General features: G+C 37.4%; 1 protein-coding gene across 1 annotated transcript in view; it reads right to left on the bottom strand.

The window, feature by feature from the left end:
• Positions 1–11278: 11278 nt before the first annotated feature.
• PCGF6 (polycomb group ring finger 6) overlaps positions 11279–20244 on the bottom strand; it is a 29335-nt gene continuing 20369 nt past the window's right edge. Inside the window, exons 9-10 of the mRNA XM_007939880.2 lie at positions 16814–16900; positions 11279–11335 (exon numbers count right to left, since the gene is read on the bottom strand). Of these exons, the coding sequence (XP_007938071.1) occupies positions 11279–11335; positions 16814–16900 (144 nt within the window). The remainder of the gene's footprint in view (positions 11336–16813; positions 16901–20244) is intronic.

Here is a 20244-nt window from a genome sequence, read left to right as displayed (position 1 = left end):
TATTAACTCCCTAGATCTGAAATTGTATTTCTGTTGATACAGCCCCAAGACAACACTGCTTTTGGGGATGTTTTCAGATTTATAAACCAGTCAATCAGAATCCTTCATTACTTAGTTTGCTACCTGATAGGAAGAACGGGCCAGGTAGATGCCCTGAGTAGATACTCTACTCAGTTCTTTGGAATTCTTGAAGGTTCAGTTCAGGAAAGAGGAAAAAGAAAGGATAGAGCTCTTTGTCACTCTTACACTACTTACCTCTGCCTTTTACTACATCCTTAAAAGACTAATCTACCCTATAGACTGTTTGTTGATGTTAGGGGCTGTTGAGTCCGCTCTGATTCGTAGCAACCCTGTGTACAACAGAACGAAAGACTGCCTCGTCAGAGTAACATATCAGACAATGTTTCACTGCTATTCGTAAGGTCTTCAGTGGCCAGTTTTTTCAGAGGTGGACAGTTCCGTCCTTCTTCCCAGTCTGTCTTAGTGCAGAAGCTCTGCTAAAACCTGTCCACCATGGGCAACCCTGCTGGCATTTGAAACACCGATGGCATAGCCTCCAGCCTCACAGCAACATACAATACAAGCCACCACGGTGCGATAAACTAAGATCACTGGTGCAGACTGTTTAAGAAACAATAAAGAATGCTTTCGACTTGTTCTTTTGCAGGAGTGTTTATTAAATAAGTGCAATTGTATATTCTACTTTAAAAGAACATATTTTCCCACGCTACTATAATTCATGAATGGGGATAGTTACTTGAGGAAAACGGGGGGAAGGTGAAAGCTTACTTGAAGTCTATAGTTGAGCCTCAGGGGGGATACCTTTTTCCTTAAAAAAGTTAGTAAAATCTTCTTTGAGATTTAAAAACTACCACGTCTAGGAACTACAGATAAAACCACCAAAACCAAACCCTCTGCCATTGATTTGATTCCCACTCATAGTAATCCCATTGGGTTTCCAAGGTTGTAAATCTTTAAGGAAGTAGATTGCCCCATCTTCCTTCCACAGAGCAGCTGGTGGGTTTGAACCACCAATCTTCTCCTTAGAAGTCAAATGCCTTAGGCACTGCACCAAGAGTGCTGCAATAGCAACTAAAGACAATGATCTTTAAAAATTAACACTTCCTCTCTTTGCTCTAGTCAATGTTCCTGTTAGAAATGGGGCATTCTAAGTAGCTACTAAATATCTAGCTATTTATAAAATATGATTTATATCTCAGTTTATAAATATTGCCTTTTTAACATAGAATATAGTACAGCATTAACTCAGCAAGCCTGGGTTGTCCAAACCCAGTACATTCCAAGATTAGTCCTTGACTGGCTCCTGGGATATATATAACCTCTGAGCTGTGAAAATATCTTTCCAAATAAGAATATCTTTATATATTTGAGATCATAAACAGATCGTTTATGCTAACAATGTGATTTATGATGAATGCTTGCTTTTATATGCATAGGCCCCTGGGTCATGCTGTATCAGTTTGACCTCTATGGGAAGAGGTGCAGGGAGCTGAAGTCTGAGTAGCTGAGATCAGTCACACAGGTACTCCATGCCTACATGACTAGTGCCCAATACAACCTCTGGACACCAAGGCTTGGGTGAGATTCCCTGGTTGACAACACTTCATACGTGTTGCACATTGCTTCTCGGAGACGTAAGCACTGTCTGTGCAACTAATTCCATTGGGAGAAAACTACTACAAGTTTTTGCCTGGTTTCTCTTGAACTCCACACTATGCACCTTTTCCCTTAGTTAATTTTAATATGTATCTGTTTGCTATAATAAACCGTAACCATGAGTAAAACAGCTTTTTTGGGTTCTGTGAGTCCTTCTAGTGAATCATTGACCATGAGGATCCCTGACAGAGATATATTAACATGGGTTAAAAATAAATATTATGTAATTTATGTAAGAAATATTTAAGAGGCAATTAATTTCAGAGCTAGTATTCTGTTCATTGTCAGCATCCAGAACAATCAATGAAGGTAAAGATGTTTAATAAATATTTATTTGATGCCAGACTTTAACTTTGATTCAGACACTTTTTTTAAAAAACATTTTATTGTGGTTTGGGTGAAAGTTTACAGAGCAAATTAGTTTCCCATTTGACAATTTAACATTTTGTTTCATGACATTAGTTGCAACCCCCTCAATGCAACGCACTCTTCCTGTCTCTGGGTTCCCCATTTCTATTTTCCCAACTCTCCTGCCCCTTCCTGCCTTCTGAACTTTGTTTTGGGCTAATGCTGCCCTATTTGTATGGTTGATTGTCCTGAGGAACACATTGCTCATGGATTTTTTTAAAAAAAATTTTAAATGCATTTTATTGAAATATAATTTATGTACAGTGAAATACACAAAACTAAAATTACATGGATCGATGCTTTTTTTTTTTTTTTTTTTGCAGTGTGCTCATGGATGTTATTGTTCATCTTGTAGGCCTGTCTGTTGTCTGGCTGAAAGATAATCCCTGGGGGGGTGTTCAGTTCCAGCTTTGAAAGGTGTCTAAAGGCCATGGTCTTGGGTTCCACCAGTGTCTTATCAGAGAGTAAATCTGGTCTTTTTTATGATTTTGAATTTCATTATACTTTTTTCTCCCACTTTGTCCAGGACCTTCTATTATGATTCCAGAGCAGTTGGTAGTGGTAGGTGGGCACCATCTAGCTCTTCTGGTCTCAAGTTAGCAGAGGATGTGGTTCATGTGGTCCATTAGTCCTTTGGACTAATTGTTTCCATGTGTCTTTCATTTTTTTCATTCTTCTCTGCTCCGGATGGGAAGAGACCAACAGTTGTATCTTAGATGGCCACTTGCAAGCTTTCACAAATCACAAAGTAGGATATATATATTGCTGAATCATATTATATCTCTAAATGTTTAAGGAAGTACCATACTATTTCCCACAGTGGTTGTACCATTTTAAAATCCCAACAGCAGTGTATGAATGTTTCAATCTTGCCACTCTCACCAGCATATGTAATTTTCTGGTTTTTTGATCATTGCTATTATTAGCAGGGGTGAGATGATACTTCATTGTTTCTTTGATTTGCATCTCTCTAATGGCTGATTGTAAGCATCTCTTCATGTATTTGTTTGCTGCCTGAATGTCTTCTTTGGTGAAATGTTTGTTCATAGCCTTTGCTCATTCTTTAACTGGATTGTATTTTTGTTGTTGAGGTATTGGAGGTTTCTATAAATTTTAGAGATGAGTTCCTTGTCATGCATGTCATTGCCAAAATGTTTTCCCAGTCTATATGTTCTCTCTTTACCCTTTTTATTTATTTATTTAAATTGTGATGTGGGTGAAAGTTTACAGAGCAAATTCACTTTCCATACAGCAGTTCACACACACATTGTCTCATGACATTGACTACAATTTATCCCAATGCAACAGCTTCCCTCCCACTTCTTTCTGATAGTTACCTCTTCCCTGTGTCCATCCCTCCATGCACTCCTGTCCCCTGAACTGTCTTCCTGTGCATAAACAGCCCTTCTTTCTCCCATGATTGTTCTCTCCAAGGAGTGTATCTACCTCAAGTACATGTTCAACTCCTATGACTGTCTTTTGTTTGGCTGGAAGCCACAGATGTGGGTTCAATTCCAGACCTGAAGGGCAGCTAGGGACCATAGTCTCAGTGGTCCCACCAGGCTCTATCAGACCAGCAAACCTGCTCCCCCCTTTTTTTCTCCCAAATGATTTTGAGTTTTGTTTCACATTGTTCTCCCTCTCTATCCAGGATCTCCTACATAGTCTTTTCACCCTTTAGGTGAAGTCTTTGATGCATGTTAAGTGTTTAGCTTTTAGGAGGTCTCAGTCATCTAGTTTATCTTCTGCTGTTTGTGAATTTTCAGTTTGATAGACTATTTATGCCATAAATTAGAGCCCCTAAGCTTGACCTTTCTTTTCTTCCATGATCTTTTATAGTTTTAGGATATTTAGGCCTTTGGTCCATCATGAGTTCATTTTTGTATATGGTGTGAAGTATAGATCCTGTTTAATTTTTCTGCAAATGGATATCCAGTTTTGCCAGCACCATTTGTTAAAGAGACTATCTCTTCCCCATTTAATGGATTTTGGCACTTTGTCAAAGATCAGTTGTCCATAGGTGGATGGATTTACTTCTGGGTCCTCAATTCTGTTCCATTGGTCTATGTGTCTGTCATCATACCAGTACCAGGCTGTTTTGACTACCATGGTTGTGTAGTAGGTTCTGAGATCAGGAAGTGTGAGGCCTCCTACTTTGTTCTCCTTCAGTAGTATTTTGCTTATCTGGGGTCTCTTTCCTTCCCATATAAAGATGGTGATTTTTTTTTCCATCTCTATGAAGAATGTTGATGAAATCTGGATAAGGACTGCATTATACCTGCAGATTGTTTTGGGTAGTATTGACATTTTCAAAATGTTAGGTGTTTCCATCCATGAGTATGGTATGTTCTAACATTTATGTAAGTCTCTTTAGGTTTCTTGTAGTACTGTTTTGTAGTTTTCTTTGTATAGGTCTTTTGTATCTCTGGTTAGATTTATGCTTAAGTACTTCATCTTTTGGGTAGCTATTAAAAATGGTTTTGTTTTCCTGATTTCCTTTTCAGAGTTCTTTTTGTTAGTGTAGAGGAATCTTACTGATTTTTGTATGTTGCTTTTGTACCCTTCCACTTTGCTGAATCCTTTTATTAGTTTCAGTAGCAGTCTTGTAGAATCTCTGATTTTCTATATCTAGGATCATATCATCTGCAAATAGGGACAGTTTTACGTCTTCCTTACCAATTTGGATGCCTTTTATTTTCCTTTCTTAGCTTATTGCTCTGGCTAGGACTTCCACTGGGAGCTCTGGTAGTGTAGTGCCTAAGGCACTTGACTGCTAACCAGAAGGCTGGCGGTTCAAACCCACCAGCTGCTCCTCAGAAGGAAGGTTGGGCAATCTACTTCTGTAGTGATCTGCCTTGGAAACCCAAGGAGGGGTTGCTATGAGTTGGGTCTGACTTGACAGCACACAACAACAACAACAACAGGACTAACAGTACAATGTTGAGTAAGAGTGTTGAATAATAAGGATAAAAGGTATTTGTCTGATTCTCATTCTCTCTCTGTTGAGAATAATGTTGGCTGTTGGTTTTGTGTGTATGCCCTTAATTATGTTGAGGAATTTCCCTCCTATTCTTATTGCCTGAGAGCTTTTATCAGGAAAGGGTATTGGATTTTATCAGATGCATTTTTTTGCATTGATTGATAGGATCATGTAGCTCCTTTTTATTTATGTGGTGGATTACATTGATTGATTTTCTAATGTTCAACCATCCTTGCCTTCCTGGTATCAACTCCACCTGGTCATGATGTATTTTATATATATATATATATATATAGTTGGATAAAGGGATATACTTGTCTGGTTCTTGTTCTCTCTCTGTTGAGAATAATAATGTTGGCTGTTGGTTTTGTGTATGCCCTTGATTATGTTGAGGAGTTTCTTTTTTGCTACTCTTATTTCCATTTGTTGGAGTTATAGGACTAAGGTGGTGATTTTGGTTTTCTTCCTTTTTTGACGTGTTGTGCATTTATTCTTATAAAGTGACCTCTAAGCATAGCTTTTGAGGTGTCTCAAAGGTTTTGGTATGTTGTGTTTCATTCTCTTTTGATTCTAGGAATTAAAATAAAATAAATTCTTCTATTAATCATTGGTTTTTAAACAGGTTGTTATTTAATTTCCATATATTTTTTCTCCTCGTTCTTCTTGTTTTTGATGTCTTATAGTGCTGTGGTCTGAGAAGATGCTTTGTATTATTTCAATGTTTTTTAATTTTATCAATGCTTGCTTTATGATCTAACATATGGTTGATTCTGGAGAATGATCTGTGTGCTGGAAAAGAATGGACTGTGCTGTTATTGGGCAGAGTGTTCTGTATATGTCTACAAAACCAAGCTGGTTGATTTTGTTGTTTAGAGTTTCTGTATCTTTGTTGAATTTCTTTCTAGTTGTTCTTTCATTGAAAGTGATATGTTAAAGTCTCATACTATTCTTATGGAGTTTTCTATTTATCTTTTCAATTCTGTTAATGTATTCTGAAGCTCTTTCAATGGGTGCATAGATAATATGATTAGGTCTTCTTGTTGGATCAACCCTTTAATCATTATATAGTGATTGAATAGTATATAGGAGGTCTGGTGGCATAGTGCCTGCGATAGTTGGAGCTGTGTATCAACTTGGCTGGACCACAATTCTGTGTGGTTTAAGCAGTTGTGATGTGGTTATTCCCATGATGGGATCAGATGAATATGTTTTGAGCAGCCAATCTGTTGAAAGGGAGTTTCTCTAGGGGTGTGGCCTGCTTCCAGTATATTTATGGACATCCTGAGAAAAGAGACACTCTTCTGTGGATCGAGATTCTGTTGTGCTGCCTACAACTGTCCATGAGCGAACAATCCACCGTTCAGCCTGATCTTGGATTTGTTTTTTGTTGGAATCAACAGCCAGTATACTGTCTGCTAACCTTGAGCTCCTCAGCCCCTGCAGCTGCGTGAGTTGGGAAAAGCCTCCAGCTTGATGTTTGATCCAAGAACTTTGAACTTGCCAGCTTCTATAAGTGTGTGAGCCATTTTCCTAAGATAAATTTCTTTCTCTATATATAAGCTTTACTGGTTTTGTTTCTCTAGAGAACCCAGTCTAACACAGTGCCTAAGGCATTTGACTGATAACCAGAAGGCTGACGGTTCAAACCCATCAGCCACTCCTCGGAAGCAAGACTGGGCAATCTACTTTCATAGAGATACTGCCTTGGAAACCCAAGGAGGGGTCACTATGAGTTGGATCTGACTTGACGACAATGAGTTTGATTTTTTACATATATGTATACAATAGTATATAAAATATAAAGGTATTTTATAATTTTTTTCCATATTTTGATAAAAAAGAATTCACTGCCATCAAGTCGATTCCAACTCGGTGACCCCCATTGGGTTTCGAGGCAGTAAATCTTTATGGAAGTAGATTGCTCAGTCTTCCTTCCACAGAGTGGCTGGTGGGTTTGAGCCGCCAACCTTCTGATTAGCAGTCTAATGCTTTAGGCACTATGCCACCAGATATTTAGCTTATTTTTATCTTGTGTCTAAGGTGTGTCTCTTGTAGGCATATTTTCTTATTCATTCCGCCGTTCAGTCTTGACTGGTGCACTTAATCCATTTGTTGTTGTTGTTATGTGCCGTCGAGTCGGACCCAACTCATAGCAACCCCTCCTTGGGTTTCCGAGGCAGTATCACTGCAGAAGTAAACTACCCCATCTTCCTTCCGAGGAGTGGCTGGTGGGTTTGAACCACCAGCCTTCTGGTTAGCAGTCAAGTGGCTTAGGCACTACACTGCTAGAGCTCCTTTTTAATCCATTTACATTGTGTAATTATTGATATGAATTTACTGCTGTCATTTTGTTGGTCTTTTTCTTTTTCAATTTGTTGTCTGGCACTGCTGGTTCTCTATCCAAAGAATTTCCTTTAGTATTTCTTGTAAGATTGATCTGGTTTCTACAAATTCCTTTAATTTCTCTTTATCTGAAAATGTCCTAACTTTGCCCTGGTACATCAGTGACAGTTTTGCTAGATACATAATTCTTGTTGGCTTTTTTTTTATTTTTTTGTCTTTCAGGGTTTTATATATGTCATCCCACTGCTTTCTTGCCTGCAAGGCTTCTGCAAAGAAAACAATAAAAACATCAGAGCTTAGTCTTATTGCTTCCTGTTTATAGGGTAGCATTTTGTTTTTCCCTGAGTTGCTCTCGGGAGCTCTGGTGGCATAGTGTGTAAGGCATCTGACTACTAACCAGAAGGCTGGTGGGTGAACCACCAGCCACACCCTGGAAGGAAAGTTGGGCAATCTACTTCTGTAGTGATATCGCCTTGGAAAGCCAAGGAGTCAAATCAGACCTGACTTGACGGCAGCGGGTTGAGTTGCTCTCAGGATTCTTTGTCTTTGGGAAGTTTGATTATGATGTGTCTCAGTGATTTTCTTTTGGGGTTTATCCTATTTGGGGTTCATTGAGCTTCTTAGATGAAAATCTTCTCATCTTTCATCATATTAGGAAAGTTTTCTGCCAGACAATTTTCAAAAAATTTTCTGTGCTTATTTTTTTTGTCTCTTCCTGTTCTGGAATTCTGATCACATATAAATCACTCTTCTTGATAGTGTCTCACATACTCTTAAGTCTTCGTTTTCTTCTTTTAAATTTTTCTTCTAACAGATTGTTATCAAGGGTTTTGTCCTGTATTCAACTGATTTCCATTGATTCCTTTGTCCTTCCAAGCCTTTATTTATTTCTGAAATTTTAGTGTCAATTGTCTGGACTTCTAGTTGCTATTTTTATATGGTTTCTAATTGTCTATTTGTCATTTTCCTCTTGTACAGTTTTTCTGAGTTCTTCTAGAATTTTGTCTGTGTTTTCCTTGATGTCTTCCGAAAACCAAAACCACTGCCACTGACATTTCCAACTCATTGCAACCCTATAGGAAAGAGTAGAACTGCCACAGAGGGTTTCCAAGGCTTAAATCTTTATGGAAGCAGACGGCCTCATCTTTTTCCTGCTGGTGGGTTTGAACTGCTGACCTTTTGGTTAGCAGCCCAATCAGTGCTTTAACCACAATGCCACCAGAGCTCTTTTATCTTCTGGAGAGCCATATATATATATGTGTGTGTATATATACGTGTGTATATATATATAAATATATATACACACACACACATATATGTGTATGTGTGTGTATATATATATATGTGTGTATATATATATATATACACGTATATATACACACACATATATATGTATACATATATATGTCTTTTGAATTCCTTATCAGGTAGTTTCATTATCATTTCCTCAGGGAGGTTTGCTAGTTCTTTATTTTGGCCATTTGGTGGAGCCTGGATAGTGTCTGTTCTTTCCAAGGCATTACAGTGTTATATTAATTATATTTTTGTTTACTGCATTCTGATTGTTGTTTTGATGTACCTGGGCAGGTGTAATGGGTATGCTACTCTAGTCACTAGTGTGGCTGCACTGGAGCATTCACTACCTGTTTCTGGGTGGGTGGGGTGGCTACTGGGTGTGAGTGTGGGTTTGTTTGCTCGTCTTGCAGGGTGGCTAAGAAAGGGTTGGCTGGCTGTCCTTGGTCCAGTGGTGCAGGCAGTGGCACTTGCCAAGTGGTTGGAGTGGTAGATGTCGTGGGTGTCACTGGCTACTGGGGGTGTGGTCACCACCTCCTGCTGAATGGGGGAGGCGAGTGGTGGGTGGTTGCATAAGTCATGCTGCCTCCAACTCTCACATGATGGGGGGATATGTATGATTACATCCTCACTGCCCCTTTCCCAGCAGCGGGGAGAGGGGCAAGCAGTGGGCAGAGGAAGGGGGAGGGAGAGGTGAGTGGGTTTTTCCTGATGCCTCTCACTGGGTGGTGGGAGGGAGCTGGGCTGGGTCAGCAGGCAGGAAGGGGGGGTGGGACTGGTGGCTGTGCTGCAGTGGCCTGCTGCTGCTTGGCATGGTTGTTGGGCAGGGAGAAAAGTGACAACGGGGGCTGGGTAGGGAGTGAGTCAGTGGGCTTATGCCTTGGTCCCTGGACGTTGGGGCTGCAGGGATGGGGCAGTACGTGTTGCTAATAAGTGAGAGGTTGTGGGGAAAGGGAGCATGCTCATTTGATCACTGGACAATCATGCCTGCCTGAACTCTTGCTATTAGCTGCAGTCAGCAATCAGGACCTTATTTCACTCTATGTCTACAGTTACTCTATGTCTTATTGGGAATTCCACAAAGTTGACTTCTGTGCTTCTCACCTGGGATTGCTGCTGTCTCAAAATGCCACACTGTGTCAGACTAGCAACCAGGGCCCCTCTCCTTTCTATCTCTTCTTGTTCACTGTTTCTTCTTTGAAGCAGTATTTGATCTACTTTATCCTTTCATTTGACGTTCAGGGTTCCATGATTGCTTTCTGTATCTGTTTCATTTAGTTTCTCAGCTTTTGCTGTAGGGTGTGTTGGACTAAGCTGCCCCTTTGGCCTGAAGCCCTGCTGACACCTTGTCTTTTAAAAGGCTTTGGTTATTTTTAAACAGTCCATAGTAAACACTAATATTTCAAAATAAGTTAAAATAAAATTTTATTTGTATTTTAGAAGATATTTATACACAATTAACAAATTCTTCATAAAACAATTGCCAATCCTTGTCCAATTTCATGATCATTTCTATACAGGCTTGGAAATTTTGCTGAGAAACAGGGTCTACAAAATATTTATTTTAGAAAGTGTCACAATTATTTTAAGCAAAATAATGTTTAAAAGTGAAGTTTTTGCATGCAAGTAATTGAGTTCACACTCTTCCTATACACAATTGAAAAAAATAATAGGAAAATAAACATTAAACTCATTTAATGAGGAAACAATGAGTACATATCGTGTAAACTTTTCCAATTTACCTAAAATTTTCTATTATTTTCAGAAGCTGTGCCATTACAGGAGATCAACCACCACATTATGTACTCAATTATAATAAACAGTAACCAAATTAATGTATTATAGCAGAGTCACCTTGCTGTAAGATAATATTAAGAAAGTCTTATTACACTGAAGGCTTATAATATGAACCATAAACCCTATAGGAAACAGTCTGTTCACACAGAAAGATGTTCTTTCACTCATTTTAGAATTGAGTAACATCCATTTAGTAGTGTTGCTGGTATTAAAAAAAATAAATAAATACAAGTTGGAAATACGAAGGCAACATGCAAAAGTGGCTGATATTTTGGTCTTTGTTGGAAATACGAAGGCAACATGCAAAAGTGGCTGATGTTTTGGTCTTTGTTTGAGAGCACACCCTGCAATTTAACAAAGACTGGTTTTGTATCTTCAGTTCAAAAGCAAACTGCTTTCCAAAAGGACCAACTGATGCCATCCCTGAGAGCAGAATCTCAACCACCAACTTGAAAGGGAGATGACTCAGTGAAGAACATGGTAACTGATTTGATTGAGATAATGAAGCAAAATCAAGGTCAAAGCATTTTCAATCAAAAAGAATTCTAAAATTCAATGTTTTGGAATTTTCCCCCTGAGCTATATGTTTTTTATAGAGAGTCTCTAGTAAAATAGTGCATTCCATCATTCTAAGTTATACTTATAAATGCTATTGTTTTTGGTGCTGAAAATAGATAAATTGTAACTAAAACAGCACAAAGTGGTAGCAATTACATGTTTCATAGAAATCTTTGGTGAGATGCAGTACTCCAGAAGCCTCTTCACTTTGTTCTAGAATCTTCAAGTTATTTTTAGAGGAGAAACCACAAGACCATAATGAAGGACAAGCAGACCATCCTGAAGAGAAAAGAGAAAGTACTTTGCACTTAGTTGAAAACCAGTTATAGAAATGATTGAAGTGAAGCTTGTTTATTTTTTCATAACCCAATCCTGAAGTGAAATTTTATTTAAGGAGAATAAAGGACCAGAGATAAATATACTTGTTTATTTGCTCACCTCATACCAAACATTTTCCTTGTCAATGTATCTTTTTAATGATTCTCAGGAGTCATTTCTGAAACTACCATAGTTAGCCAGGGTTATTTATGATGAAACAATTCTCCAACAGAACTAAAAGAGATGCAGCTTCCCTTCTCCACAGACTACTTACTAGATTACTGAGGCATTGGTAATTCTAAAGAAGACTCATTATCATAAAACATCATGGATTTGTTAAGAAATGTTCATTTCCATGTAAATACAGCTCACTACTATTATAAGTGATGAAACTCTTACCTGTTTAATACAGTCTAAAATAGACCATATACTTTCCTTTCTCCTTAAATATTATTCAGTATAATGTAGTCCTTCCTTGATGACTCAGGGTCATAATTATGAACAGCATCTGTACTGTCTATAATACAGTGATGTGCTCAGGGGTTGTGGGACAACTTAACCTTATACTAAATGACTCTCCGATAACCCCTTAATCTTAACTCTTTAATATGCTTTTTGTGGGTTTCTGTCTCCTCTCTTGATATCAGGTCTTAATTCTCTGTGTTCTTCCCAAGGCAGCATCTAACAAGCAGTCTACGTTTTTAAGTATGGTTTCTAGTCTCCGGTGGAATGGGAAACAAGGTAACACAGGGGACTCACTGGGAAAGTGCCATGAGCACTGATCTTGCTGTGGACTCACTGGGAAAGTGTGCCATGAGCATTGATCTTGTCGTGAACTCACTGGGAAAGTGCCATGAGCATTGATCTTGCCGTGGACTCACTGGGAAAGTGTGCCATGAGCAGTGATCTTGCCATGGGCAACACAGGAAGGGAGCATGGCAGTTCCAATTGGATCTGTTATTCTGTATTTTTTTTCTTCTTTATTAAGCTTTTCCATAGCTCGCTTCTTCATTTCTCATTCACTACTCAACTCACTGCAATCTGGCTTCTATTCCTTGCAACTCCAGTAAAAACTTGCCAGAATTCTAGCAAACAGTTCACAAATACAAATGCTTACAGGGGCCAAGAAAGTAACATAAATGAATACATGGGCCAGATGTGTGAAGCCAATAAGGAATGTTGGTGACTAGTGGTAAACCAAACAGCAGACACATTATCTACTCACTCACTGCCATCGAGTTGATTCTGACTCATAGAAACCCCCACTGGATTTCCCAGGCTATAAATCTTTGGGGAAGTAGATTGCCTCGTCTTCCTCTTGCAGAGTAGCTGGTAGGTTTGAACCACCGACATTCTGATTACCAGCCAAATGCCTTACCCAATACGTCACCAGAGCTCCTTAGATGTATATCTAATAGAGTTTAAATTTAAAAATATTTCAAACACAGAATAAGCCAAGTACAGCACAATCCCATACCACCTTTGGCCCATGGATCATCAGATCTGTTTTAGATTAATGGGCCTCTCAAAAAACACAATGCCACTGAGTCAGATCCAACTCATAGCAACCCCTCCATGGGTTTCCGAGGCAGTATCACTACAGAAATAGATTGCCCAATCATCCTTCTGAGAATGGCTGGTGGGTTTCAACTGCCAGCCTTCTGGTTAGCAGTCAAATGCCTTAGGTACTACGCCACCAGAGCTCCCAATGGGCCTAATCAAAGTAAATGAATTTTTATTATAATACAAATAGAAAGACTCCATTAACATTTTTACAAGCATACAAATTACACTTGACATAATGTTAATTTTGCATGTAACTATGTTTCAGAAATGAAAAACATCATTTCCAAAACAGTAAATTGATACACAGAGGTATAAAACTGGAAGTATAGCTTACAAGCTGTTTCAAGATCTCAAAACCTCAATACATATATAAAACCATATTTTAAGAAATGATATGATTATACTTATAACAAATTTATATCTAGATGCTATGATATTTCTTACAGAAATATATGTGAATATATAAATTATATGTATGTGTACATACATATATATATCCCTTCCATTCATAGTGTCAATTTTAACTATCTAACCAGAGTGAGTCAGATGATGTCATTTCAGTCCAATAATATCCCACCCCACTCAATTAAAATCCAAAATTCTTACCATCCTGGTAAATGTCTGCCCAGATCTCAGCTACTACCTACCCTTCTTTCCTTCACTAACCACATCCTAGCTTTCCCTTTGCAGTCACTTATTAATCTAGTAAGATTTTGGGAGATTCTATGAAACTTAAGGAGCTCTGATAGCATAGTGCTTAAGGTACTTGACTGCTAACCAGAAGGCTGGCGGTTCAAATCCACCAGCTGCTTCTCGGAAGGAAGGTTGGACAATCTACTTCTGTAGTGCTACTGCCTCAGAAACCCAAGGAGGGGTCACTATGAGTTGGGTCCGACTCGATGGCACATGACAACAACATGAAACTTAGGTTACCAACAAGGACTTTGCTTATATCATGGGCTATTGAGCTCCAGGATTTAATCATCTCTGAATTTGTCCAGCATAGTGCTCTGCAAATATTTCTTGAATTGAGGTCATATTTTCTACCCACTCCATTAACACTGGGATTTTAGTCCCAGTTTCTTACATTTCTAATCAAGCTTAATTTTAAAAAGACACCCAACATTTTCTAAGATATCTGAAGTTTGTGATGACAGGTCAGTTACCAGCTGACCACAGAAATGTAGGCTCTAAGACTTAATGGTGCCAAACAAAGAAGACAGAAGTCAGGATTTCTAAGCTATGGTAAAGAGTCACTATCAGACCACAAACCTGGTCCCCTTTTTTTTCCTCCTCAAATGATTTTGAGTTATGTTCCACATTGTTCTCCCACTCTATCCAGGATCTCCTACACAGATCCCCTCCGAGGGCACAGACCCATTTTTGACATAACATTCGACCTTATGTTTTCTTCATACCTAAGTATATTTTATGTGGCAAAGAAATCATCTTGCTTTTATATTTTATGAAGATTTTTTCCAATATCTGTTGTTACTAAAATGTAGACTATTGGTATGGTGCCATATTCCTGGAAACATATAACTGAATGATTAAATAATCACCTGAAAAATGTACCCAACTATCCCCCTGACAAACCGAGGCTTTAGGTTACATTTTTTCAAGAGGTGACTTCTGATTCTACCACTAATCAGTCAAATGGCTTCAGGTAAGTTACTTAATAGGTAGTTATTACCTCATCTATAAAAAAGCCAATAGTAAATCCACCAATGGATATTAAAAACTAGAAGGTAAAGTTTGAGGAGAAACACAGTCTCAGAATACCTCAAAATATTTATTCATTATAAATCGGAAAAAACAGTAGTGCTAAGATACATCAACTTTATGTATGTTCTGGTATGATGCACTAACAGCAGCATATCACTTCTGTGACATTCTTGCCAAAAAAAAAAAAAATAGGGAAAGAATGCATACTCTCAATCGAATTACAAGAAAACCCCTGACAAACCCAAATTATAGAAGATTCTATAAAATAACTTTGCAAGTGTCAAGGTCATGAAAGACAAGAAAGGGATTTGGGAACTGCTGTCACACATTAGAAGAGAATAAGGAGACATGACAACTGAACGCAATGTGGAATCCTGGATTTAGATCCTGGAACAGAAAAGAGACATTACTGGGAAAATTGATAAAATCCAAATAAAGTCTATAGTTAATAGTATTATCAAAACCAAACCAACTCACTGCCGTCGAGTCGATCCTGCCTCATAGCGACCCCTCCTTGGGTTTCTAAGGCAGTACCTCTATGGCAGTAGATTGCCCAATCTTCCTTCCGAGTAGCTGGTGGGTTTGAACTGCCAGCCTTCCGGACAGCAGTCACATGCCTTAGGCATTATGCCACCAGATCTCCTAATAGTATTATAGCAATATTAATTTCTTCGTTTTGATAATTGTACTATGGTTACACAAGATGCTAATATTAGGGCATGCTGCTGGGTGACATCTAGACAGAAACTCTATTATTTCTGTAAGTTTTCTTAAGTCTTAAATTGTTTCATAATAAAAATTTAAAAAAAGGGGGGGATAATAATTGTTCATATCTTTTCAGGTTGTAGTGAGGATTACACAAGGTAATACATGTTCTTCTGCACCTAGAATATAGAGCTCAAGAAGTATTATTTACTATTGTTTATCTCTGAGCTTCAAGCAATTTCACATTATAAATGTGTTGTTCCTATATTAACCTGGCAGGCTCATCAATGAGTTTTTGTTTATCTTCTCATTTTCCAATCTAAACAGTTTGAAGATTCTTTTCACTAAATTCTAAAACCATCTCATTGTATGGGGAGGCTGAATGTATTGTAAAAATACTTTATATTTCAATGACAAAGCCAGTTATAAAGAAACACAAAGATGACCAATTCCTTTTTAAATCACACATAAAATAATGACAGTCCTTAAAAAAAATGATGGACCTTAATTATTTTACCACCAATTACCTTTGCTACTGTGACAAACTGGTGTATTACAATAACACAAGAGTGCCTATAAGAAAAGGATAATTACAACCTGTAATCTCACATTAAGAAGAACAATTAGCCCTTGAGCAATTTATCCTTCTGATGCTCAATTAGACATGTTTTACTAGCATATGAAAACTTGTAATTTTTAAAAAACAGTTTAAGTATCATTAGGAAAATAGTTAAGAAAAACATATTTTTTACAGTGACTTATATTAACAATGGTGGTAAAATTCCTAGCCTTTCAAATTTGTTACATTGGAAACTGGGCTACTTATACAGAATAAAAATTATCAGTATGAAATTTCAGAAAACCATTTTAATCATCATATAGATGACATGTATGAATTTGTCTGCTTAACTCAAATCCCTTATTGAGACAGACGATTAACATCACCACCAGAGATTCCCTCATGGGCCTTCCCAGTCAACCCCTGTCCCCAGCAACAAAGCAACCACTGTTTTGATTTTTTTTCCATCATAGATTAGGTTTTTTTTTGGTTTTGTATTTTATGACAACTTTATTGAGATTTAATTCATATACCATAAAATTCACCCATTTGAAGTATAAAATTCAATGGCTTTAGTATATTCAGAGTTATGCCATCATCACCACCATCAATTTTAGAACATTTTCATCACCTCAAAAAGAAATCCTATACCCATTAGCAGTCACCTGCCTTTACCCCCTCAGAACTAGGTAACCAGTCCACAGAAACTACTTAAAACAGTGCCTAGCAAACAGTAAACATGCAATAAATATTAGTTATAATTATTACTTATAGTCCAAATAATTTTAAGAAGATTATAAAATACTTATTGACATTTTACTGTTAATGCAGAACTTTTTCCTTTCACACATAACTTATCTGTCAGGCAAAGGCATGAGACCTACCTGCATTGCTGCATCACCTATTGCACGTCGGATTTCTCTCAGAGTTTGATACTGCTCCAGCAGATGATCACCACAGATGATATCTACCTACAGACAAATACTGAAGTCAGATTGCTTCCCTACTTCAACAACTCATCCAACAAAAATAAAGAAATATCAACATAATTATTCCCAGATTGTTGTTGTTGTTGTTATGTGCTGTAGAGTTGTCTCCGACTCACAGCGACCCCTCATGGGGTTTCCAAGGCAGTATCACTACGGAAGTAGATTGCCCAATCTTCATTCTGAGGAGTGGCTGGTGCGTTTGAACAAACAACATTTTGGTTAGCAGTCAAGTGCCTTAGGAACTACAACCGATTAAATGCTCTCGAGAGAGGTTTTTAAAATTTATTTGAAGAGTTTTATGTAAAGGAAATAAGGTAAAGTGGAAAGTGCATCTGAGGACATAGCAGTACAATAGCACACAGTAGAACTGATGTTCAAAATGATTTCCTTGAATCTCTGAGAACAAGTTAAATCATGTTCAATATATTCAACATAAAACGGCACAAGAAGGCAAATTTTTGAAAGTTTTTCATAATGAAATGATTTTTTTTTTAAAAGGCATTCTGCTTAAAAGGCAAGCCACAGTTACCTCAAAAAATTATCTTATGGGAAATATCTCATTCTCCAATGATGTCCTGTATGTCAATTTAAGCATAACACTGCATTATAGCCCACATTGAGTTAACTGTTTTATAGATGAAACAATCTCAAGGTCTTTTCAGCCCTTTAGAAATGTCAGAGCACTAAGATACACCTATTTCTATATAAAATTCTCTAGAAAAAATGATATTGTTGTACAGGTATTTACTATATTATAATAAATTCAAGTATATTTACTTGCTAAGATAAAAATGCAAATTTCTCACTAAGTGCTTTTTACCCACTGCCTTAAAATGGGGTCAAGTCCTCAATACCTTATTAATAAATATTACTTAATTGCCACAATCACCTAATGTCCCTATTTAGTATGCCAAAACAAACCCATTACTATCTAAGGGGTCAGCAAAATTTTTCTGTCAAGAGTCAAATATTAAATATCTTAGCTTTGTGAGCCATTGATCTTTATTGCCATCTATTCAGCTCTGCCATGGTAGCATAAAGCAGCCAAAGTGTGGTTCTGTTCTAATAAAACTTTATTTATAGAAACAGGTGGTAGGCTACTTTTGACCCATAGTTTAAATGGTTATAGTTTGCTAATCCCTGTTCTATCTCATAATGAATATTTCAAATTATCATATAATCTTAGATGAGTGACAATTTTTGTGCTTTACTTTTACCATGTTTAAAATTGGCAGATTGCTATTTGTTTGCAAAATTATTCAAAAGTAATGATAGCAGATCTTGAGCACAGAATTGAGATCCATGAAAAATTAAAGAATTTAGAAACTATCATTATGTTTTTATTAAGTATTCAGCCACCCAGAGACCATCATTCTTAGTGGGCTTCACCACATAGTATATGTACATTTATGACTTGCTTACTATATATTTTTTTCAACCTTGAATTTTCATAAGCCTTATTTTTCTTAATTAAAATTCAATATAATAAATTCAAATAACATAGATGAGTATATACTCAAAAAACTCACTGTTATTGAGTCGATTCCAACTCATAGCGACCCCCATTAGGTTTCCAAGGTGGTAAATCTTTAAGGAAGTAGATTGCCCCACCTTTCTTCCACGGAGTGGCTGGTGGGTTTGAACCACCAACCTTCTGGTTAGCAGTCAAATGCCTTAGGCACTGCTCCACCAGAGCTCCTTTAGATGAGTATATAATAACAAATTAAAAAAAAAATAGAAGGGGAGAAAGTGAAAAATGATGATTCTTCCCATACTTCAATCTTAAAATCCTAATTTCAGAAGTCACTCATTTACTAAGTTTGATGTGTATGGCCCTAGATGTTACAAGTGCATGTGGTTTTGTTGTGTTATTTGTTTTTGACAAAAATGGGATCATGCCATATATATTCTATAAATTCATAAAGAGAAACAAAACTTAATGTACTATGGATATCTTTTGGAGTAGTTAGCTCTCCAGTAGCTGCAAATGGTTCCATTGTGTGCACAGATCATAAAGTATGTATCAATTCATCTGATGATAAACAGTGAAATTGCTTTCAATTTTACATGCTGATTTTTAAAAGCTACCTGGCTGTAAATATCTCCTAAGTTACTTCATTCAAACAGAAAGTTTCATTTCTATTTTGGGAGACCCCAAGATGTCCACTTACTAAAACAAAGCATATGGATCAACATGATCATGGCTAAGATTTATTACAACGACATAGTAATGAGGATATATAGGCAGAGTGTGGAGAAATCCATGCACAGGTTTACTATGCTCTCCCTTTTCAACCCAGTACTTGAGGTCATTCTTAGTCTTTTGGTTAGAAACAGATGGCTATTTAGGGACTCCTGGACAAAAACTAATAACCTCAAGTACCACTTTTTTATGCAACTAACGCATGTGTCTGTCAGTTTATTGTACTGTGATGGCTTGTGTGTTGCTGTGAGGCTGGAGGGTGTGCCACCAGTATTTCAAATACCAGCAGGGTCACCCATGGTGGACAGGTTTCAGTGGAGCTTCCAGACTAAGCCAGATTCAGAAGAAGGAAGGGGTCATTCACTTCTCAAAAGAAATGGCCAGTGAAAACCTTATTAATAGCAGTGAAACACTCTCTGATATATTACTGGAAAACTTTATGAATAACCCTGAAACACTGTCTGATATAGTGCTAGAAGATGAGCCCCCTTAGGTCATAGGGCACTCAAAATGTGACTGGGGAAGAGCTGCCTCCTCAGAGTAGAGCTGACCTTAATGATGGGGATGGAGTAAAGCTTTTGGGACCTCAATTTGCTGATGTGGCACAACTCAAAATGGGAAGAAAACAGCTGCAAACATACATTAATAATTAAAACATGTAATATACAAAGTATGAATCTAGGAAAATTGGAAGTTGTCAAAAATTAAATGGAACGCATAAAGATCAATATCCTAGGCATTAGTGAGCTGAAATGGACTGGTTTTGGCCATTTTGTATTAGACAACCATATCATCTACTATGCCAGGAATGACAAACTGAACAAGAATGGCATGGCATTCATTATCACAAAGAATATTTCAAGATTTATCCTGAAGTACAATGCTGTCAGTGATAGGACAATATCTATACACCTACAGGGAAGACTAGTTCATACCATTATTCAAATTTATACACCAACCACCAAAGCCAAAGATGAAGAAATTGGAGATTTTTACTAACTTCTGCAGTCTGAAATTGATCAAACATGCAATCAAGATGTGTTAATTATCACTGGTGACTGGAATGCGAAAGTTGCAAACAAAGAACAATCAATGGTAGTTGGAAAATATGGCCCTGGTAATA

The sequence above is a fragment of the Orycteropus afer genome, unplaced genomic scaffold (assembly GCF_000298275.1).
Source record: "Orycteropus afer afer isolate SDZICR_OR568_19922 unplaced genomic scaffold, OryAfe1.0 scaffold00064, whole genome shotgun sequence".
Taxonomy (NCBI): Eukaryota; Metazoa; Chordata; class Mammalia; order Tubulidentata; family Orycteropodidae; genus Orycteropus; species Orycteropus afer.
The sequence above is the reverse complement of the archived record's forward strand: the minus strand, read 5'-3'. Positions and strand labels throughout refer to the sequence as shown.